Source organism: Pseudopipra pipra, chromosome 23, assembly GCF_036250125.1.
Source record: "Pseudopipra pipra isolate bDixPip1 chromosome 23, bDixPip1.hap1, whole genome shotgun sequence".
In the NCBI taxonomy this organism is placed as follows: Eukaryota; Metazoa; Chordata; class Aves; order Passeriformes; family Pipridae; genus Pseudopipra; species Pseudopipra pipra.
In genome coordinates, this window is record NC_087571.1 from 330,853 (window position 1) to 354,468 (window position 23,616).

General features: G+C 44.6%; 1 protein-coding gene across 7 annotated transcripts in view; it reads right to left on the bottom strand.

Annotated features, from left to right (window-relative positions):
• Nucleotides 1-991: 991 nt before the first annotated feature.
• PRDM10 (PR/SET domain 10) overlaps nucleotides 992-23,616 on the bottom strand; it is a 44,979-nt gene continuing 22,354 nt past the window's right edge. For all 7 annotated transcript variants that reach the window (XM_064634512.1, XM_064634511.1, XM_064634510.1 and 4 more), the window contains 13 exons: nucleotides 22,875-23,004; nucleotides 20,611-20,835; nucleotides 15,264-15,611; nucleotides 13,369-13,524; nucleotides 12,516-12,695; nucleotides 11,522-11,632; nucleotides 10,092-10,292; nucleotides 9,190-9,333; nucleotides 7,949-8,119; nucleotides 6,614-6,754; nucleotides 5,812-5,980; nucleotides 5,079-5,191; nucleotides 992-4,309 (listed from right to left, as the gene is read on the bottom strand). In XM_064634512.1, coding sequence (XP_064490582.1) covers nucleotides 4,085-4,309; nucleotides 5,079-5,191; nucleotides 5,812-5,980; nucleotides 6,614-6,754; nucleotides 7,949-8,119; nucleotides 9,190-9,333; nucleotides 10,092-10,292; nucleotides 11,522-11,632; nucleotides 12,516-12,695; nucleotides 13,369-13,524; nucleotides 15,264-15,611; nucleotides 20,611-20,835; nucleotides 22,875-23,004 — 2,314 coding nt within the window. In that variant the 3' untranslated portion in view covers nucleotides 992-4,084. The remainder of the gene's footprint in view (nucleotides 4,310-5,078; nucleotides 5,192-5,811; nucleotides 5,981-6,613; nucleotides 6,755-7,948; nucleotides 8,120-9,189; nucleotides 9,334-10,091; nucleotides 10,293-11,521; nucleotides 11,633-12,515; nucleotides 12,696-13,368; nucleotides 13,525-15,263; nucleotides 15,612-20,610; nucleotides 20,836-22,874; nucleotides 23,005-23,616) is intronic.

A 23,616-nucleotide genomic window follows, 5' to 3' on the forward strand; every position in this document is an offset into this window, starting at 1 on the left:
TGATTCCCCTGGGAAGTTTAGGTTGGAATTCATCTCCAACACTCAGAGGATCTTCTGAAAGAAAATGATTCTCTAAGTCTCTCAGGAAAAAAAAAAAAAGTATTTGTGGAATTCTGAAGCTGCATATCAGTTGTAGGTTTCTATGGCTTGATTGCAATCCTATTAAGTGGATTAGTCATTGATATGCTGTGCTAATATTAATTGTATTTTAAATTTTAATGCAGCAAACAGAGAGACCCGTCCGGGGTCTCCACACCTTCACCCACTGACAGCACCCTTGAAGGACTCAGTTGACAGTTTACAGAATATTAATAACATTGTGATGGGTTGAGGTTTGAGGACTGCCAGCAATAGTGTCTCACTGCAAAAACATGTTCAAAGCAATACAGAGACAAGCTCTAATCCCCAGAGAAAGGGAGCTCAAGATAATCAATCATTCATGCAGTTTTTACCCAAGGGGCACTCATGGGGGAGAGACACATTCACCCCAGAATGAATGATCCCAGAAGTTACAATGGAGTCTTCCATAATTCTCCCCAGTCTTAACTTTTCTTTACATTTAGGTGGAGATCATACATTTTACTCAGTGAGGGGTGGTCATACTTTGAGGGCAGATATCTCAGGATAGTACCTGCGATAACCTTGGGATGGGGACGTGTCAGTCCAAGGATAGGGATTTCACCACAGTTGCTGATTCAAGAGGACATCTTCCTGTAGTCCTTAGTTTTCAGCTGCTGTGGGGTTGATCAGCTGGAAAATACTACCACGTTCCATCCTCTAAAAGGGTTTCAGAGGCAGAGCCATGGGGTCTCCACCTCCCTTGGGGTCTCCACAGTCCCCCTTGGACTGTGTTGTGGGACATCAGGAAGCAAATGTATTTTTCCCTATAACTTCCATATCTTTATCTACCACCCCACTTCACTCACCCCTCACTGAACACATCTCACCCTCTTCCCCCCTCCCCCCCCGAAAAGATCAATCATCACAAGTGTTTAAAAAAAAAAAAAGAGAAAAAGATTTATTAATTTCGGGGGGGGTTGTTTTTTACACCTGCCAGGTTGCACGAGACTCTGAACACAACAACAGTCACCAAATGTACAATAAACATACACACTTAAATAAGAGATGGGGCCCGAGCAGTCTGAGAGGTGCACGGTCAGGGTGCGTGGGTTGGGGTTGTTTTCTTTTTCCTCCAGGAAAATACAGGATCTGACCCAAAAACACCTCCAGGGGACAGCATTAGACCCTGAGGAACCTGAATCCCCGAGCAAAACATAGACCTTGCAGGCAACCAAGAGGACTCTGGAGTTACGTTCCTGTGGGACATGACTGGAGAGATCTTTGGGTTGCTCTGGTTTAAAAATATAATAATAATAATAATAGTAATAATAATAATAATAATAATAATAATACAACCTATACATTCTGCACTGCAGAAATGGGAAAAAAAAAATCCATGCAATCATTGTCTTTTTTTTTCTTGCTTGCTTTTTGCCAACTGTGCAATCACTGTAGTTCCTTACTTCGGAAGGAAAATTCATGGTACTTCCATTTCCAGGGATGCTTCTTCCATAACAGGGCATTAGTTTAACTTGGGACACTTGGAATCACTTCAGTTATGGCCTGACTATGCTGCTGAGGGACAGAGTAAAAACTTTGATGAGGAAGATTTGAGTTCAAAAACTTAAAAAGATTTGAGTTTTAAAATGGTTTTCTGTTGTAGTTTTCCATTTTAAATAACTGGTACAACTGTTCTTGTTCATAAACCGTTCCAACAAAGGTGAATAGAGCAAAATAGTTTTAAACCCCACATGTGCAACATTGTTAATGGGAACAAGTCTGATGTTCATCTACTGTCAAACATTTAAGACTATAAAATTGCTGCTGTAGGGCAGTATTGCCCTGGATATTTCCAAGTCTGCTATTTTCCTACTAATACTATTTTTGGCTCTTTATTAAATAAGCAGCAGCATGAAGAAAAGCCAAGACAAGATCTCCCTCTTCTTCTCCCACACCAACATCATCGCAATGCCTGACACTGTAATTCCAAAGTCCTCAGCAATACAAATTCAAATTAATTAGTAGGCATTGTGGTCACTTGGCCACGCTACCACAGTCGATGGGCTCCCAAATCCATGAAATTTAAAGTCACTCATCACTGCACTAAATGGCAGCTCTGGTCCTCCTTAAATTTACCCAGCTAACTGATGCCCCAAGATGGTGGTACAGCAAGAGAAGTGAAATCCCAGGAATAAATTAATCCCCATTTTGGCAAGTCTCTTTAAAGCTACCTCAGAACAGTTCTGAGCTGGCCAGGATTTGCCATCTGATTTCTCTCATCTCTCTTTCCATGCCATATTAACAGATCTGTTAATTACCAAAGCAATACCCGCTACAAGGCTTTGCCCACAAGGAACCAGACCTCCTCCAGCCTGAGTGTGAAGTTCTCCTGTGTCTAAGAGCTTTAAGTCCATAAAACCTGATACCACAATCTGTAGTGCTTACTCATGCGTAATCCTCACATAAATCCATGGGAATACTCACGAACATGAGTCCTGCATTCACACTCAGTGCAGCACAAGAGAAAACAAATCAAAAAAAACCTCTCTAAGTTCTTCTGTCTTAAGGGCCTCTAAGACACAACATCCTTCTTTGTTATTGTTTTATAAATAAATGTATTCTGTTATGCACAGACATTCTGGGATGAGTTTTCCAGCAGAGAATGGAGGTTCAGACATACGTGGTGTATCCCATCAGGAGTCAATGGAGTTCTGTACATATTCTTGCAACTACCAGAAGCATCAAACAACCAACCAACAAGACCTGTGAAGGAGAATTATATAAGGAAAAAAATATTATACTGCCTTAAAAGATAAACCTTCTCTTTCCCTTTCTCCTGGTCCCTAAATGCAACATGAATTCTGTACATGGACCAGGTCCACCAAAGCAGGCAACCCTCACAGATGGCTTTCTGTGTCCCATAAACAGTGGTCCACAAGCACGTTTCTGGTGTGTTTCCTGAGTCCAGGGCTGGTCTTTTTATGGAACTGTCCAAAGGAATTACAGTGCATTGTTAACAAGGTTATTTGGAAAAAAATCAGAGTAACCAACTCTCCATCCAGTCTTGAAGGGGAGAAACATGTTCACTTTGAGGTGGCCACAGAGATAAGGACCCAGTCCCTTCAGAGCAGTGCTCCTGTACCCTCATCTTCTCCTGGCACAACTATCTTAGGTCAAAAGTGCAGGTTAAGCTGAGCCTTTTATTTTTTTGTTTACAGACAAAAAAAGCAACCTTCCCTCCAAACAGTGCAGGGGAAAGAGTCAACAGTGGCTCTGTAGTACCCTCGGGTGCTACTATGATTTCAATCACTTTGTCCAACAACAAGACTCCCCTTTTCCTTCTTTGTGGAGCTGCTGGGTAACACAGGGCAGGGCAAACAGCATGTAAACAGTTCTGGAGGGCTGGAAAAAGGATAATTTAATGGACTGCTTCGGCACATCTTCACTGTTTGATCCATCCCCACACAGGGACACAAGGAGCCCACCACTTGGCTGCTGCTGCTCCTTTGTCCAGGCAGTCTGCTCATGTTGAGCTGGGACATTCCCTTTCACCTTGGCTGCTGAAACAAAGCCACAGGAAGCAGTTTTGCCATACCCTGGCAATTTACATGATGTCCTCCTGTTTAAAGGCTCCCGTTAAAAATATACATACAACAATCTGCCAGGATGCCTTCAGCTAGGCAAGCTTTTCCCATACAATTGAAATAAAAAGTTGTTCGCTGGAGACACTTCCAAAAACGAAAAGTAAGAGTCAGCAGACATGCCAAAAATAAAATCCAGGGCAAGGAGAGGTTTCACTTCTCTTGTCCTTTTTGTTAAAAGCTGCATAAAAGCATCCCAGAAGGATTTTGAGCATACTTCATGGTCACTGGGGAGTTAAACCCTCTTAAAGCATTAACAAGAGCTCCAAGATTTTAGTTGAAGGTAAGTGAACAGAGATCAAAACATACGGAGCCCCAGGGTACCCCCACATCTGGGCTGTCAGGGAGGTGACAAGACAAGTAGATGACACTGTGGGGCTGCTTCACTCGTGTTCTGCTGAGAAAGTCCTGGGTTTGGTGATGTGCACCTCGCTGCCCCCACTGCCGTTGGTGGTGGTGGTGATGATGTACTGGGTGGTTTGCTGTTGGCTGCTCGGCTGGGACTCCAGGGGCTCCGGGGGCTGGGAAACACCCACCTGTACCTCACTGGGCAGCGAGGACGTTTGTTTGTCCAGGTCGGGCTGACCCTCCGAGATCACATAGTGAGTCTGCGGGGGAACAGAAATAATTACTGATCATTGTATCTTCTGTGACTTCTCTGTTCTAATAGTCTGCTGGAAGGTATTTTGGGATGAACAAGGAACTTGGAAATGAAACTCTTTCATTTAACTGTATTTGAGAGCAACATAACGCTTGTCCTTTGATTTGAAGGACATTGGCATTTGGATAATTTATGAATTGTTAAACTCATTACACAAAACCCATCACTTCAGATTAAAGTAACAATTTTGAATACAAGTATTCTGCAAGGTGTTTTTTCTATATTCCATGTATTCTAGCAGAAGTTGCACTCCCAGTGTCCAATACCAACACAGCACAATGGCCTGCCTGCCTCCTTGTGCTGGATTGCTTACAAGATAAGACAGCAGGAACTCCTCTTATTTTGTAACCTTACAGATAACAACAAGCTATCAAAATGTTCCCAGGAGCTGCTCTGAAATTTGGTTTAATACATACAGCTTAATCATAAATATTTTTAAGACTAAGCAGTACCACTAAATAATACTTTGTCCTGCAAATGTGATTAAAAGAACACTTTAAGCTGGAAGGAGTCATACACACAAGGGCCAGACAGTGTGGGCTCTGTAAATGGCTACACATAGATTGTACTGTGCAATCTGGACCTCTTCAGGTACCACATTATGCTTTACTCTGTGCCCCAGTCATCAGTTTGGCATTGCTTTAACCTTCAAGCTGAAGACTTTACATCTGATGTATTATTCTGGATGAAAAAATGGCCATGATTGTTTTCTTTACCTGAGTAACTGCTTTCACTTGCCCCGTGTTGACAGTGGTAACCGGGGTACCCACAGCGGTCTCTGTGATCACGTACTGCCCTTGGGGGATGGTCATCATCTGAATCTCTGATGCTAAAACATAGAAATTGGAGAATAAAGACTTTGAATCAAACTCAAAGACAACTTTGGAAGATCATGTCTTACGTCAGCAAGATTTAAAGTCTGAAACAGTGGGTGTTGAACAGAAATTCAGGTGCTGTAAAGCCCTGTCAAACTCCACAGACCTCAACAGAATTATGCCAGGTAACACCAACTGCAGATTGGGCAACTCCTGCAGAGACAACACACCCTGTTCTGACCAAAATCATCACAGAATTACCATCCAGAGCTGCATGGACATGCGAAATCATCTCCTGTCACCCTCCTGTTCTGTACAGTTCTTTCAAGCACTCATCCAAATCTGAACTAGCTGCTGTCCAGCATATGGATTCTTGCTGAGTGCAAGTTCTTTGGAATAAAGGAGCCCAGTATGCCTGCCCAAACCACATATGGAATCAGGATGGACCTACGGCAGAAGAGCTACAACAACCATCTGCATTTGTCTGAAACTTTATCTTCCTGATCTCTATGAATATTAACCACAAAGCTTAATGAGCTCTGAAAACACAATCCTATTTGGTAGCTGGAGACCTGGGGCACATATTAGTCACACACACTGGCCAGGCAAGTAGTGAGAGTACTGTGGCACTCACAGTAGCTCCGAAAGGAGTTCCAAGTGCTGGGGAGATACGTGTGCTGGACTGAGGAGCCCTGCTGCTGCTGCAGGCCTTGGTTTGGTGTCGGTGTCACAGTCTGTATCTGTGAAGGGCTGAGTTCCTGCTGGGGTTGTTGCGAGGAGGGACTCAAAGGCTGACCTCCAACCTAAAGAAAAAAAAGGTGTAAGTGTTCTTGGTGTGGTAAGGATTGCATAGCTCTGTGCTCTTCCAGACACATCCTTCTTACAAAGGGAAAACACAGGGTGGGTTCCAGAGCACATCAAGCACAAGAAATGCAAAACTCTCCTCCCTCGCCTCTAACTTGCTTCACTTTATGGCCAGTAAGCACAGACCAGGAAAAACAGAGATGCTGTTTGCCCAAGTGAGTCTATGGCAGAGAACGGAGATTAGAGGCTAAATTCTACCCAAGAGAACGAAGAGCTGCACTTCAAATATTTGAGGAATGCCAGTTTCCATTTACATATTTTAACCAAAAAACTCTATTTAAGCTGCAAATTTGTCAGTTCCCAACTATTTATCTCTAACTTAGGGGGAAAAAAAAGAAACACCAGAAACCCCACACAACAAACACCCCAAACAAAACCACAACAAAACACTCCCATACATCCTGGGACACCTGGGAACTACTTGATGAACTCAGAGATGTTCATGTGAGAGTCATTTCATGTGTGGTCCTTTAAGTGACATAGAGAAGACTATCTCCTGCCTCAGCACATGCAATATGTCAGCGGAACAGACTGGCAGGGAAAAGATTCCCTGCAAGAGAAGAGGGAAATACCTGTGGTGATGATTGAGCTGCTGGCGATGGCTCTGTGACCTGGATGTGCTGCACCTGGATGGCATGCTGGGTGTATGTCTGCGGGTCATGGAGCTGCCCAACGTCCACTGTGGAGTGCTGGGACTGGTGAGGTGAGGTAGCCTGGGGAAAAAAAATAAGCAGAGGTGCATATTTCAAATTCTTTACAGAAGCAGCCATGTAAATCTCTTCTGGGACACAAGGTCTGGAATAATGAGGTAGGAGCCATAGTGGAGCACTCCTGCTCAAGCCTGTTGAGTTTCTTTGCACTCCTGGGAGGTAAAGTACACTTAACAGATGTAATGGCACAGAGATGGTTTATCTCAGTGATCTCAATGGCAAGGACTTGCCTGAGCTCATACAAGCTGCTTGTGGCAGTGACTGGTCTGAAAACCAGGATTAGCATCTTTCTATAAAATGTTCACATACTTGAGATCTGCATATCCAATTCTGTAGTTTGGCATAGCTGAGTCACGGCAAGGGGCCAGAGGCTTTTAATGGATTTTTTGAACAACACCTGCTAATGATACCAATTGCGGTAACTTAATTACAAGTCTCAGATCTTGATAAAATTAAGGTCTTGATAATATTAATAATACTGCAGGAATCAGTACTCATGCTCTTGTATGGTTACAACAGCCACAGTCACTATTAACTGGGGCCATTGTTTAGGCCTTTATTAACCCAGTTCATAACCTGATTTGTAACGAGGGGCCAGAGAGAACACAGAATTTCAGATTCAAATCTAACCAAATGGTAGTTTCAGCTTTACCCAGTGGATAACAGACTTGAAGGCTACAGTGATTCCTTACAGCTGCCTATCTTGCTCAGTGACTCTAGTTACACTCTGGTTTTATTTTTAGGAGGCTGTTGAGCATCAGGGAATGAATATTCTAATAGATGATCTGAAGGGAACAAGCAAGCACTCTCTGTACTCCCAAATTTTGGCTCTGGTTCACCGAGAACAAGGAAGTACAAATTAGTCTTGAACTGCAGAAAACAGGTCACCCACTGACCCACTTTTCCAGTTGCTGGAGCAGACTCGAGCGAGGGTGCCCAGATGGGGAGAATTAAGTCAAGACTGTGTTGGTATGTCTCCAGCAAGCTGACCAAGGCTGGCAGGACTATTTATGCCCAGTACACGATGCTTATGAAGGGAACCCTATGCATTATCAATTGATTTATCTGTAAGAGATGGTCTGCACCACCTTTTGTAACTACTCCTTAACAAACTTCTGAGTGCTACAGCCCCAAGAATGCACAGGCTTGGTGTGGAAAGGGGCAAAAGCACAGCAAGACTCCCAGCAGGTTACTCACCTGGGCCACTTGAACAACCTGCAGCTGTATGTGCTGAGGCTGCTGCAAGCCAGTTGTGGACTGGGACACAGGGATGTACTGGATGCGCTGGTAATCCCCCTGGGGAGTCCGGTAGTCCGTGGTGAGGGTCTGGGATATCTCTGTCATGGCCTGGGTCAGTAAATCTGTTGTCTGAGCAGGGAGAAGGAGAGAGATACAAACCATCTTCACATATTGATGCACTTTTGCAGGGCTGTAGTTCTTTCCTCACACTGAATTTACACTTACCTCGGGCCTGGTCATTTATTTACAAGAGCTCAATGCGTGCAGAGGTTGGGGTCATAAATAATCACCAGGGATCATCCACTAGAGGACCATTAAGGGCTAATTTAACATACCATAATAAAAATAATTATTTTAACCTTCTGACTTAACAATATTCTTATTAGACAACGAAAGTCCTGCATTTGTAAGGAGCTGACTTCATTTCCAAGTCAAAAAGTGCTTCATGGTCATATTCCATCTTTCCTCCTCCAGACTGATACTTTTCTTGACAACTGTATTTCTGAAGTAAGTAAAACCATTTAATATCTAATTAGTGAGGTTTATGAAGCCAACAGCATCCTGATTGAACCTCTCATTTTTCAAGCAAAACAGTCTTTTATCCACTTAGTCTTCCAACAGTTTTAAACTGTGATCAATAGGATTTCTACAACTATGCAGCATCTCAGCACCCCTGAGGGATACATGTCAGATTTTCTAGTCTCAGCTTTCACTTCTGTGGCAGCTGATGTATTAACAAAGATCAGCCACTGGAGATTCATATCAGTCAGTGCTGCACTGTCCAAAGGCCTACAGAGATCTTGACTCCCTGAACACAGCTGGATCCAGTTCCCAGTCACTGTTAAACACGTTCTCTTGATCCCAAGAACTGCAAGTACCTCAGGGGAGTAGTCCCAGTGAAAATCCATGAGATGTGTGTTTCTGAGTTCATTAGGCATGTGTGAATGTATTATATGGAATCAGTAGGTCTGAATGAAAGAAGGGAATGGAGTTGGGGAAAAAAGGCAAATCCTTAAGAGCTCCAGAAAGAAATACACAGTTCCTGGCAGAGCAAAACTAAACCAGACTCAAAACCAGACGTGATCTCAAATCATGTCCTAACACAGCCTTTAAAATGATGTCTGCCAAATAAAGTAAGATCACTAATACCAGAGGGCCTCTGCTGTGGCTGTTCCCCTCCCCTGGCCTGCAGCCCTTACCACAACGGTCTCGCCGGTGGTGCTGTCGGTGGCCAGGACAGCGGGGGTGGAGCTGATGACGGCCGTGGCCAGCGGGGCGTGGATCGTGTTCGGGAGCTGAGCGAGCTCCGGGTGCTTCTTACGGATGTGTTGTACCATCTTTGTCTACAGAAACAAATGGTGTTAGAAGGATGGGCAGGAACACTGCTTGGGGCCATGGGAAATGAGGCTGGTTGGGCACTGAACAGGCTCCCCAGAGCAGTGGGCACAGCACCAAGGCTGCCAGAGCTCCAAGAGGGTTTGGATGATCCTCGGGGGCACAGGGTGTGAATCTTGGGGATGGGTCTGTGCAGGGCTGAGGGTTGGACTGGATGGTCCTTGCGGGGCCCTTCCAACTCAGCATATTTTGGGATTCTGTGAAATCCACCAGTCCGGCCAACTGCAGCTTTTAGGTTTCCCTCAGTGAGGCACCATCAAGATTCACACTATGGGATGCTCTGGTCAAGAAACAAGGATCAGAAAGCTGCTGCTGATTAGAGCTACCTGACACTGAAATATTGCCCCAAACAGCACATCCAGTAGCTTTTTACCCCAACACAGCCAAGTATTTGGGGGACTTTTTCTGAAGGTCATCTTTTCTGTGTTTTGTTTCCCCACTCCTCTCCCTTGTAACTGTCAGTGAGCAGTTTCCAAGCCTTTCCATTTGTGATCACACTCTGTTAACTTTTCCATTCCTTCTTTCAAGCTTGTGCCCTCTATTCAGGGAACCTTTTAGCCCTAAAACAAGCAGGCTGTGCCTGCATTGTCAGCACACGTCATGACACCAGCGCTCTGACTCAGACTGAGTGATAGGTGACAGGGGCTGTGGTGAAAGAGCATCACCAGGGACAGGCTGTACCTTTTGGGGCCAAAACATCTCGTACCTTACTGCTGTACTGCTTGGAGCAGTGAGGGCAGCACACGGGAGGGGTGGCAATGGTGCCTGTGAGCTGGGTGTGGGTGCTCAGCATGGGATCCGGCTCTCCTGGGCCTGCAGGACGCAGCTTCCGGATGCTTGGAGGCAACTCAGCACCAGGATGGTTCTTCAGAATGTGTGCTTTGCGTTTGCTGGCGCTCTTGTACACCTGCAGGGGAAAGATTTGGAATTAAAATGGTGCACTGCACACTGAAAACAGCTACCAGTTATCTTGATCTGGAAGGTCTGCGTGTGTCTGTGCAGGGCAGTGGTCACAGCCCCAAGCCTGTCTGAGTTCAAGAAGTGTTTGGACAACACTCTCAGGCACATGGTGGGATTGCCGAGGTGTCCTGCACCGGGCCAGAAATTGGACTTGATGATACTGATGGGTCTCCCCCAGCTCAGCATATTCTGTGATTCTCTATGTTTAGTTAAATCCCCCCAAAATTACAACATAACGCATGAACATATATAACCCTTCCAGTGCTTAATCAGTCTGTAAAAACAACTAACTTCTTGTGTAGCACACAGAAGCCTTTTGAGAACATACTGTATGCCACAACCGGACTCAGAGCAGGACAAGGAGGCAAGAAGAAAACCCTTTTTGCCTGGTACTTGAAGATCAAATGTAAGAGAAGCCACTGATCACCAAAGCTGTAATTTGCCCAATGTTCATTTGTTATGAGGATCAATGCCTCCACTCTCCTCACACACAAAGCATCAAACTGTTTTAGTTCAGTGATTGACATAATTTTTTAATTCTTTTTAGGCACAGCAACAAATGAATATTCTGTAATATTATTTAAAACTATTTTTTCTCCCTTCAAACAAAAGAAAGGAGGCATCACAGAAGAATATACTGAGGATAAGGACATATAAAATACACTGCCTGGTAAATAAATGCCCCCATGCACAAAAAGCAAAGGCCAGGGAATAAGAGCGGGAACGCAAAGGCACTGCAGAAACAGCTTCAGGCTCCACTGAACACTGGAATTACTGGCATATGACTAAATGAGCAGCTTACAGTAAAAGGAGTTAGAGACTTTTAGGAGTGATACAGAAACTAAAAGAACTCAGCGTTCAGGAACTATAGACAGACAGGATACTTAATCCTGGGCTGACACAGGACCAAGAGTCAGTGACTGTTTGCTGGATCACAGTAGTTGTTTTCCAATGCCAAAGACAGCAGAAAAGGATAACTCCAGTTTTCAATTAGCATTCCACTGCCTTGGCCTAAGCGCATTTTGTCTTCGTTTTTTTTGGACAGTACAGCAGAATGTTGCTGGCAGCCACCTCAGAAAAAGCTACAAACCCTGCCAGAGATTTCTATACAGAGACAAATTGGTTGCATACAGGTCTGGGACTGAGCTGTCCTCTAAGGGGTGACTTCCCACACACCTTATCACAGTATTGACAGAAGTAATCTCTGTTGGGTTTGATGATGGGCAATGTGAGCTCTGGCACCTCCTCTATTTTCATGTCTGGATGTCTCTTGGATAAATGATTCACCTTAGGAAAAGGAAACACAGAGAACAAGAACATATTACAGCTGAAAACCAAACAATTGCTGCTTCTCCCAGACATGGATAACAGCCAAACCAGAAGTGAATGATGCAAGTCAGCAGCACCAGAAGCATTTGCTGCTGCAAGTGGTATTGTGCACTCACAGTTGGCTGCTGAAGGTAAACGTGGTCTTGCTAGATCTCATTTACAGTTTCTCTAATCAAAATAAGATGGGAAGGGGTAAAATAGCTCGCCAGAACTGTCTTGTAGCTGAGAGTGAGGTAGTGTAAAGGGCCTCTGCCCAGATCACAGCCCCTATGAAACCTCTGCAAACAAGATCTCTTGCTGCAGTACAGCCTTCACCCAGAGGCAGTGACAGGGCATGGCCAGGGGAGGCCCTCAAGAAGGGGGAGAAACAAAACACAGAAAGAGACTAAGAAAACTGAAGCTGTAAGGCTGAATTAGGCAATATTTTCATCTCATGTTCTGTTAAATACATTACACATCAGTCAGCATTACTTAGCATTGAAATATGGGAGTGACAACCAGACATACAAGGCAGGCAGTGAAATGTGCAAAGACAGATTTGCTGAGGAGATAAGACACACAGGTTTAAAAAAAGATGTATCACCTCAACTCGGCTATAAAATTTGCCCTGTTTCACAGCATCCTGGCTGGATAAGACCAGGTTGGACAGGGCTCTGATCAAATTGGTCTAGTGGAAGGTGTCCCTGCCCATGGCAGGGGATTGGAGTAAGATGAGCTTTAAGGTCTCTTCCAGCCCAAAGCCTTCTATGATCATTGCATTCCAACCACTAGAATTCCATCTTCCCTCTTTAACTATTGATCAGGATAGAGCAGGAGGCTGTAGGAGCAGCCAGGCACTCACCAACATGCCCCTGCGGCGGAAGCCCATCATGCAGAGGCGGCACTTGAACATGAAGCTCTCGTAGTCGGTGGATGCGATCCGGGGCTTGAAGGTTTTCGAGCGGCTGATCCGATCAGCCTTCTTGGCCTCCCTCTCCGGGTTGTGCATCCTCTGCATGTGCTCCCGCAGCTTGTCCTTCCTCTGGGAAAGAGCAATCAGGGAGAAAAATGTCAGCACCACCCCAGTGACTGCCTTACGGCCTGTCAGGAATGTGAGTTTTCAGGGATCTCGCTCCAGCTTTTCCTCTCAGAAAAATGTGTTTCTCCACTCAGAAGTGTTTAGTCCCTCAGTGTCCCATTACAAGCTCAGTGACAAGGAGCAGGCTGCTGCCACCACACTTTACCTGGCTCACAGTCTGCTCCATCTGTTCTGGTGGGATTTGGAAAGGCATCTGGATAACATGCTGACAGGATGGATGCCATGGACACAGGCACCTCTGTCAGGAATAAGATTAATTCACTGGTATCAGCAAGCAGTTTCTTTACTGAACTGATATAAACAATACAACCCAAGCACCTGCTAGTGGAGCTGAATCATGATCTAGTTCTTAATGAGCAGATAGAAAGTTCCTTTGCTGTTAAATTATTAGAAATAAGATCTGTTTGAAATAAGATGCTGGGGTGGCCTTGCCCCTTAGGAATGGATGTTGTAGCTCACATACAACACCAAGCGGTACATGCAACTTGCAGGCAAGTCTACCATGGTTACACATATTATTTGCTTCCACCTTTGAGAACATGAGCTTATCTACTTGAAGGAGGGCAAGAAATGGTGTTTGTTGTATCAGGAATGGTCCAGCCAAGAGCCACCTCACCTTGAACTGCTTGCCACAGGTGGAGCACAGGAAGTCCTTGCGGTCCGAGTGCCGCAGCATGTGGAGCCGCAGCTTGTCAGGGCGGCAGAAAGCTTTGTCACACTCTGTGCACTGGTAAATCTTCTCAGAGTGGAAACTGCGCACGTGCTTCTTGACCTGGAATGGCAGATCATACAAAAATGGAGCTTATGCAAGAGAGAAGTGAGTGGTAAAACAGTCTAGGAAACCCTATTGAAAAGAAAGAAAGGAAAAAGGTTTTGAAGTTGTCTAATCTGTTTTGGTTTAAAAAGTATTTGATCAGAACAGATATCTCAACAAGAGTTTCTATAAAGCCATAACATCTTTACGGATGGATGATTTGATTTCTTCAAGATTGATTCTTGAAGGCATCAGCTATTGCACAGTTGCACTTAATGGGCAGCAAAGGTCCACGATGTTGTACCGAATCACCCTCGAGTGAACGCATTCATCTGAGGTTCATTATCTTCCCTTCATTTGTAAGAAATCTAAATGCAGGGACTAATTCCTTTCAATCAGAGAGAATGAGAGTGCAATTACAATTGGCAAAAAAAAGAGCCTTAATCAGAAGAGCATTTGCAATTACTTCTCCATACTCTGGGACTATCCTTGACCTCTTCAAACATCTAGTGGGGTTCCCCCCCCCAAATAAAGGAACTAATGAGGTTTGACATTTGAAATGCAAGCATTACTCAAGAAACGGATCTCTAATTAAATCTCTACCATATTCTAATACTGATCATACATGGAACAACTTGGTGTCTTTATGTGTTCCACATAAAAGTATTTAAGTAGGCAGCAGTGACTAGACATAATTATTCATATAGCAAGAAGAGAAAAAAAATCATTGTTAAATTTCAAAAATAGAGCTGAATAGCTGGAAAAAAGCCATGGATCCTTCTTCTGACTTGATCATTTGCATGGGAAAGTTTATGGGGAATTAGGTTGCAGTACAGCATTTCTGAATCATCAACATTTTTCCTTGTGCAACATTTACAGAAGATAAAGGGCTTCTGCCAGGATGGAGTTGTATTAGTAAATCACTTTTCCCCATCCTTTCCTCTTTAGCCTAGTGGACAGTCTATCAGTTCCTATTACTAATACAAACTGGCTTTCTACATTTCAATTTCAGGCTGCTCAGTAAGACACATCAACTGCTTTGTCCCTAGGAAGAATAATGAATATATTAATGGTACATCTCAGTTTTTTTCTTACTGGACATGGAAATAGAATCTTTAAATTCTATTAATGACCTTCCCCAAGTGCTCTGCTCACTGCACAGAGTAGCTGCATTACCCACTGCTCCAGTGCAGTCCTAAGCAGTGTGCAGAGGAGGAGAACAAAGTGCCCAGCTGAAGCCCAGGGGGGAAGTCAGGAAGCAGAGTATCCTGATCCATTCTGGCATTTCTGCAAGCTGTTTAAATGAATTATCCTGACAAAAACCAGGCAAGGGATTAAAGATGAAAAACCACTGGTTTTTTTTGTTCAGAGTTCTAATGACAAAGGACAAGGTATGTTCAAGTTCAAGCAGAGTACGGCAAAAGACAATCCCTTTTTGTGCCGTGGAGCTGTGGTAACCAGGGCCTCTGCTTTGGGCATTTCTGGGGAATAAGGGACCCAGCCTCCTGCAGTACAGTGTCTTCAAATGCCAGACTGAAGCACCACATCTGATGACTGAGTGGACAGAGCACTTCAGTGGCATAAGACAACATCTACAAGTGCTTGGTCAGTCTTCCTTTTCAATTTCTGACAGATGTGGATCCCTTCATCATGTGCAAAGGAACTCCTGTGCAGCATTTCACAGGGAGAGGGCTGAAAAATCCATAGCCTTGAGAGAGACCCGGAAGGCAGTGCTTCAAATCAGCAGGGCACCTCACCTGGATGAAATCTGGGAAGCGTTTCTTACAGGTGGGGCAGGTGAAATAGCCGTCGTTGACATGGATGGCCACGTGGTCTTTGAGCAGATCCAGGCGGTCAAAGGACTCGGGGCAGAAGATGCAGGAGTAGGTTTTCTGGTCCATGTGGAACTTCATGTGGCTCTCAAGGGCACCACTGTTGATGAAGCCCTTGTTGCAGATGTCGCAGGTCAGGGGGCAATTCCCCTCCCGGCCGTGGAAGCGCAGGTGCTGATCCAGCTTGTCCTTCTCCCGGAAGGCCTTCCCACACTGCAGGCATTTGAAGGGCCGGAAGGATTTCCGGATGAACAGGTGCTGCAGAGCTGCATTCTGAAAGAAACATCCCAGATACCTTTAGCTTCTTTAAGGATAGATTCCACATCCAGATATTCTCAGGATTAGATATACCAGATGAGCAGCGAACCTACACTTCAAAAAGTTATGTTGCATCATATTCTGTCTCCATTTCACAGCAGGGGAGGCTGTGACAGGCAGGAGTCAGGGGACATACCTGCAGTTACACCCTGAGTTAGCAGAACACAGTGCAGAGTTTCCTCTCCATCCCTGATTTCTTCTATTTAGCTTATTTTACAGAAAAATGCCATGCTAAAGACAAGTTCTCTCTGCAGTACAGACCTGGGCCTGAGAAAAGCTGCAATTCGCACTGGTTTTGGGGGATCAGGTCACAAGTTCAGCCACCATAAAAAGGGATGGTGAGCCAGCGCCCTGTTTCCCTCAGGAGCAGGGCTTATGAAATTCCACAGCCCTTTACATCACCTCCTCACCAAAGATCACCACAGAGACGTGCAGCTGGGGTTTAGCATTGCCTGGAAAACTTCTGCTGGAGCATACATTCAAGAGGTGCTACTGTAAGCCTTTCTGTTGTTATGAAAAAGAAGAATAGCGTTTCAAAACATGACAGCAGGGGCAGAATGGCAGGTTTAGGAGCAGCAGGTAACAACTTGTGAGCAGTTCTCCACTCCTACTGTGCACAACATCTCTTCTCAGCCCCTATTTTGTTTTGGTGTGTTTTTCTTCACTCTACCTTTTCTGTGACATTTCCTGATTATTCTCTCTTCCCCTTCTCCCTTTCAGATAAATGTTACAGAGCCATCCCAGTCCTGATCCAGCAGTGTCTGCTGGAGGAACAAATGCTGCTGTACATGTTGCCTGTAGAAAGAGGGAAGTGTATCCTGCATCTGCATTTCAATACTGGATTAAAATTTCATGTTGGATAATTGGAAAGCTGGAATTAGGTGCTACCTCTGCATGTATAAAATCTCACAGCACACAGCACTCAAAGTACAGTGCAATGCTCTAAGCGTTAAGTCTAAGCATTATCTTCTCTTCTCCAAATTAAGATCCATAAATGGTCATTTATCGATGTCTTCTCTTTTCACATGTTACACACAGAAGCCAGAGAAATAACCTGGAGGGCATGGTAAGATGGGATATTAGGAAGGAATTCTTGGCTAGGAGGGTGGGGAGGCCCTGGCACAGGTTGCCCAGAGAAGCTGAGGCTGCCCCATCCCTGGAAGTGTCCATGGCCAGGTTGGATGGGGCTTGGAGCAACCTGGGCTAGTAGAAGGTGTCCCTGCCCATGGCAGGGGATGGAACAAGATGAGCTTTAAGGTCTCTTTCAACCCAAACCATTCCATGATTCTAAATAGCACTAGACACTGCTGATACCCCTGCTCACACATGTTCCATATGACCCACTTTTCCCTGAGCTACATTTGAGACTTCTGAAAAAAGATTCCCCTGGTTTCCTCTCTCCTTTCCTTGTGGGAATGTGACAGCTGACACAGCTGACATTTGCTGTGTCCCTTAAGTGCCTGCCAACAGCTGACATTGAATAAGTGAAGTTAGGAGCTCTTCTGCTGCAATGAGGGAACAGCTTGGGAATACTGTGAAATGCTGTGATAAGGATTAAATTTGTGAGCCTGAAAGGTCCTTTTCACCATCTGAACTGCAGAGGCAAACCTAGACTTCCATTCCAGGAAAGGAACGGGAGAGTTACTCAAAAACCTAACAGTTTCATACAGGAGCTCCAAATGAACTGTCATCATCTCCATTCTCCATTTTACAAGTGAGACAATGGGAAATACTGAGATCTGCTGTAAGTCACCCCAGGAACTGGAAACACAGACATGTGCTGTGTAAAAACTAATACGCTGTATGGAGTCACGAGTACATAAGTTCCCCTGAACCACAGGGATATGCTAATAAAACACATATAGTTGAAGAAATGCACTTCAAGTCCTGAACTGGCACTATTAATTTGCTATTTGATCACTGGTACCTTACCCGGGAGCTGAGTGGGAAGACAGCAGGATAACTGTGTTCAGTCTCACTGCTATCCAAGGGCTACAGAAGGGTGAATTGTTTTACTGCTCTTTGGCTAGATAAGCTATCAACTATAAAAACAGAAAAAGAGAACTAAGTGTTGTCTCATTAACTCATAATATTAATCCAGCACAAACAACTGTGCAAACAAATCCTCCAAAACTTTAAGATGGATATTACAGCTCTTCACCCAAGCAGTTTACTCCTAAAATATCCACCTTAAATTTATAATTAATTGGCATGAAAAGAACTAGAGTTCTGCAAAATAGTTTTTCAGGTAACACTTAGTTCTGGACAGTGGTTGCTTCAAGAAGAACAAATGTGACAATTTACAGTGTGGGGTCAATCAGGAAACACTAAACAGGAGCTGGACAAAACAACAATGGAAGGTGATGTTGGTATGTCCCATTGGATTAGATACAGCAAAAACCCAATGAAGCAAAAACCCAAACCTACCTGCAGCTCCAGCTGAACAGGCAGCATTGAGGGAGAGAAAAATACTTATGTTATGCAATGGACTTGAAAACAGAAGCCTTGACTTCTGCAGGTCACTACAAGGGCCAGCTCTTCTAACTGGAGCTTACTCCTTTGAGGTTTTTGCCTCAGGAAACACTAAACAGACCTTTGAGGTTTACTCTGTAGTTAGTAACTGCCCAAGGGAGTTAAAGGGCAAAGATAATCTTGAAGGTGTTTTGTGACCTTTCCTGTTCTCCGGGGCTGATTAACAATGATGCAGTGCATGGCAGAGCCACTGTGAGAATGAAATGCTTTCAGCAGAAGGGAATAATTAGGGCAGGATGACAATAGGGCAGGGATTAGAAGAGTGAAAAAGTTAAGGAGAAGGGACTTTTTCTAACCTCATCTTACTGGCTGTACTCCCTGTTAAACAACTGGTTGCATTTCTTTCAGCACGAAGGAAGTGACTGTGCTTTCCAAATCATATCTCTATCCCTGCCAGGTTCTGGCATCAGCACATAGACACTTTAGATACTGCCCACAACTGAATAAAAACAAACATTCATTTTGGCTGTGCACCACTATGTTCCTCTAATGTGTTACAAGAGTATCTCGAAGGGTGGGTGTATCTCTTTGCAATGCTGGGGACACAACTGCCATAGTTAAGGTCTGATCTCCAAGAAAACTCCACAGGCTATAAAGCAGAGGCTGAAAAATTAACTGATCCTATCAGGACTTGAATCCTGGGGCACCACAGATAACTGCTTCCAGCTAGAATGAAAACACTTTGCCTTAAACCTTAGAAAAGCTGAAGCAATTCCCAAAGAATGATTGTTTTTGATAATTAAATCCTATATGAGTAATAAAGAAGTAGAGCTACACAAGTCTCTGGATTATAGCAGTCAGGACTTTCTACCTTTTCTTTGGAAGTGAATAATGTATACTACACATCTAAAATCCAAATGTTTGCTTGCTTATATTATTAAGTACACATTAGTATAAGCAGGTGCTGTGAATAGCTGAGCTGACTGAGTGTTCAGAGGGTGATTTTTCAGTGCTTAGAAAATAATACTTGCTGGTTTAGCCTTAACTCAGTGCTCATTGCTCACAATCTGATGCAATATGGAAGGGTCTGTGCAACCATCCGTTTGCCATTCTGCCAGTGCTTCTGGCTTGAAACACCTCCAGAACTCTGCTGAACACGAGCTGCCAGATGCATGAGAAGTTAGGAAGATTTGAGGGACAAACGTGTCACTAAACCACCACTGCACCCTCTTAGCTGTCATCTGTGATGAATTTCCAAGCTAAGTCACAAGACAAGTAACTTCAGAATTTTTGTACCTTTCTTCCCATATTCACTATTTCAGAAGATTCGAAGTTCGTATCTTGGGTTCCAAAGTTCAGGGAAATGGCCAAGACTTTCTCTTCTTACTGAGGAAGCTGTAGCACACTGTAAGCAGTCCATTCCCCATGCTCTTTACTGACAAAAACTCAGCATCTCTCTTTGTACTCTGTTCTCTTCCCTTCAATACATTCAGTAAAAATCTCTCAAGATTTTAATCTATGAAAATGAAATTACTGGTAGAACCTTGTCATTCGGAGACTGCAAGCATTTTAGATGGTTAAAAACTGTTCAGTCTTAATGTGCCCAAGCCAAATCCTTCCTTCAAGATGTACATTTTTGGGGTAACACCACCACTGGCCTTACACGTGTATTGCTATAAAGTGCAAGCAAAATTTGTCTCAACATCTTCCTACACAGAACAACTCAACTCTTTCCTAATCCTTTCTCATCCCCTAAAAATGAACTCTTACCCCCATTGCAGCTGTTCCTTTCTTTAATCCAAATTTTATACACGGAAGAAAAAGGAAAAGATTTTAAGCTAAATAAACCCATCTCCCAGTTACACAACTTCAAGGATTATTTGCTCAAATCATTTCCCTCCCACACATAGTAGAGAAAAAACAGCTCACCCAGCTGACACAGAGCTCAGGCTCAAAGCGTTTGCTGTTGGCACACAAAGCTCTTAGCGCAGGTTTTGATCTCAAAAGCACGTTTTTCTACCCCAAAAAAGAATTTTAATCACTAAATATCACGATTTAAGTGGATCTAAACTGTAGTTGTGGTTCCTCTTTGACAACTTTGCAGTAGCATTCTGAGAGACACAGATGGTGCTGTGAGCAAGTCATTAGTCTGTGCCACAGCACAACAATTCCACCGGCTGTTTGCAGCCACCCTGCTCGCCAGCTCGGATGGACTGCGTTCCCTGAGAGAATTACTGTGCTGCAATTCAATCAGCTCCAACTGCTGACCAGTTCTCACTAACACTTGAGATATTGGTTCTTAACGTGAGACTTGCCTTCCTCAGTGCTAAGAAACCTGCTAGGAATGATTTAAATGCTTTAGATTTGGAGGTGGATAGACAGTGAGAGGCAGAGCAGCTGCTCCTGGCAGGTGGGTCTGGCATTCCCTGGCTTACAGTGGATGGAGGGGGGGGGCTGTGCTCTGCCATCCCTCAGTGCTTACCCTGATGCGCTTGGCTCTCCTCATGTCATCTGCTGTCATGGTGCTCTGCGTGGGCCCCGTGCTGCCCTCGTGCTGCGGCTGCACCTGGAGCGCGGGGGGTTCCTGCTGCTCCAGGGCCGGCTGCGGCTCCGGCAGCACCGGAGTCTGCTCCTGCTGCTCCAGCCCGTTCAGGGCGGCTTGTCCGGCCTCATCAAACTGCCCCTTGCTGGAAAAATGCAGCAAGTCCTGAAACCGCAAATCATACAACTGGTGATTATTCCCCCCACCCACTGAGAAACGCTTTGACAACACTCAGCAGACAACAGGATTTCTACATTTTTCATCACAAGCTATGAACAAAACTCCTACAGTTCTCCTGCCATGTCCACTGATGCTTTCCCACATCACCTTCACCTACAGCAACATTGCTCAGAGCCAGGGAAGCAGCGCTGCAGGTGGGTGACTCCGCTGACCAGCCACAGAAAATCAACATTATCCAGTCTTCTGCACTGAGGGCTATTTCTGCTTTAACCAAAGATGATGTTGGGAGAAATCTTACAACCTGACCTGGGAGAAATCTTACAACCAAAGTGACTAGTGCAGACCAGGGAAAGGAGAGGATTCCTGTCTCGTTGAAACTGTTCGCACTTTGAAGCATTATTCTGTGTCGTTAGTAGTGTCTTCTTTCTAACAAACTCTCTGGAGTACTAGAGAGCGACAAACGAGGTGATTACACTGTGCACTGTGGTTTTCTATCCAGTTTCCAGCTCTGCACACTCTTGTCCCCCCAGCTGCACACATCACTAACACTTATCACACAAAGCTGTTTTCCTCCTTTTTTGAATTACCATAAAAAGGGAGGGTGTTGTGAGTGGGAAGCACATGCCAAAAATCTACATTCTGTCCCTGTAAGTTCCAGTAACTTCTCTGGCATGGAATTCTTCTGTATTACATGAAAAAAAATCACACAAAGATCCTTACTTGACACCACTTAATGCAACTAAGGAAACTTAGAAGCATAAGCTAGGAAGCAGAGCACCAGAATTATGTCAGCTCAAGGCTGGTGCTGTCAAAGCACAAAAGTGGGTGTGGGAGAAGAAACCCAGGGTGCCAGGAGGAGTGAGACCTTTACAAACCAGGACTGCTCACCAGAGAGACACTTGGTAGAACAATACACCAGCCAAGTGTCCAGCCCAGGTTTAGGTGACAAGTTTCCACCCTGACTGACATTAGATTGTGCTCACATCCTGACTCTCAAGTTCTCAGGCAGAAGTTGTGCCTGGTCTTTAGGGAAGTGGGCAGACCTCCAAAGGCTTAGGACATCACTGTGGCCCTGCTCCACTGCACAGACATTCCAGGCCTGGCCACGCTCCAAGCTGGCAGGACATGAGCCACCTCCAGTCCAGAGGCCACTCACACCCATTAACGTGGGATTGTGCCCAGCAAGCCCTGTCTCCCCAGAGTGAAGGGTTTGGGAGCAGCAGTATGTGTATTTGTCTAAAGAAGGCTGGTAGCCTGCGCTGTCAGCCTGCGGAGAGGGTCAGCCTGCACTTAATGCAGCATTTAGGGCACTGCAGCAGGGATCCATAGGCAGAGAACACGTTCCTCCCTCTGAGTCAGCACAGAGCCATGACCCAGTGAGATGCCAGAGGAAAACTACCACTCCAGATATCAGCTTTCAGCTAAATCATAAAACAGAGCACTGATCCCTTTTGACACCACTCAGAAAAGGACTTAGTGGTAACCTAAGCATGGGCAGCATCAGAGAATTTAGCATTTTACTTGAATGCATCGTATTGGGTCCCTACAGAATATAACCAACAGCCACGAGCAAAAGAACATTTTGCAATAAGCCTGCCTACAGGAGGCCCTTCGGTTAATATTAAAACATCACAGAGAACCATAGCTCAAACTGATTTAATTCCACCAGCAGCAGTTATAAGAGCAGGCTGATCTCACATTCCAGAAAGGACAAATAGGAACCTAAATTCCCATTACAGTTTTACTGTCTAAATTACTTCTGTGATGCTGCTAAAGTGCTGCAATAACCCACCTCACTGCTAAGTGTTCTGGGATGAAACTTGCTGTAGAAATGCAAGTGATTTTACAGTGGAAGGGAAGTGGTGTGCTCTCCTGCAGAGAATCGCAGTTAGAAAACAAGAATTACTCAGGTTTAAGTACAAAGCACACCCTCAGTTTGCACTAATGCCCCAAATTCTTTTTTTAGTCAAGAGTTTACATCCCACAGGATATTTTTTTCCTCCTTTCCATCTCCAAAAATATACCTGTGTCCCTTCTTCACACTTTTCCCCATTTTCACTGGTTACTTCCATGCGCATGAACTTGGGAGGGCGCCCGGGGCGTCTGCCTGGTCCAAACCTCCTCTTCCCTCGCCCACGACCTCGGCCTCTGGCTCTGCAGAACACACAGTGCCACAGGTTAGAGACAAAAAAGAGATGGATTTGGATTCTCTACTGATTTTATGCATTCTTTCTCAGCATCACTGTTCACCCACTCGACTCTGCAACAATGGCCTTCAGTAAATAATAAAACCTGAAGAAATTCTGGCAGCAGAAACAATATTTTCTGGCTGATATCTATTTATTCTGTGCTTTATAAGAAACCAAAGTCCAGAAGACATTAAATTTATTTCAGTAATCATGGGACTGAGAGGACCACTGGCTTCTAGCAAGTCCTCTGCCATGGCAACTCTCCCACTTCCAACACCCCAGCATACAGTGTGTTGGAAGCATTTTCAGCAACATGGAACAAGTGCACAAGGAAACCAATTTAAAACCTAGAGCCACAACATTCCTCCCCAAAAAGCACTTAGCCATTGATGTCAGGTCCTAATTAGAAGGGAACAATTTTGTGACAAAAAAGCAAAACAAAGTGAGAGCCACTCACTACATTTCAGGGAAAAAAGGCACCAATGCTCTGTGATGGATGTTTGTAGATTCAGTTTTTAATAGAATCAACTGTCTTGCCAGCCCAACAAGGAGCCAAGGCACTAGAAGCCTTGTCCTC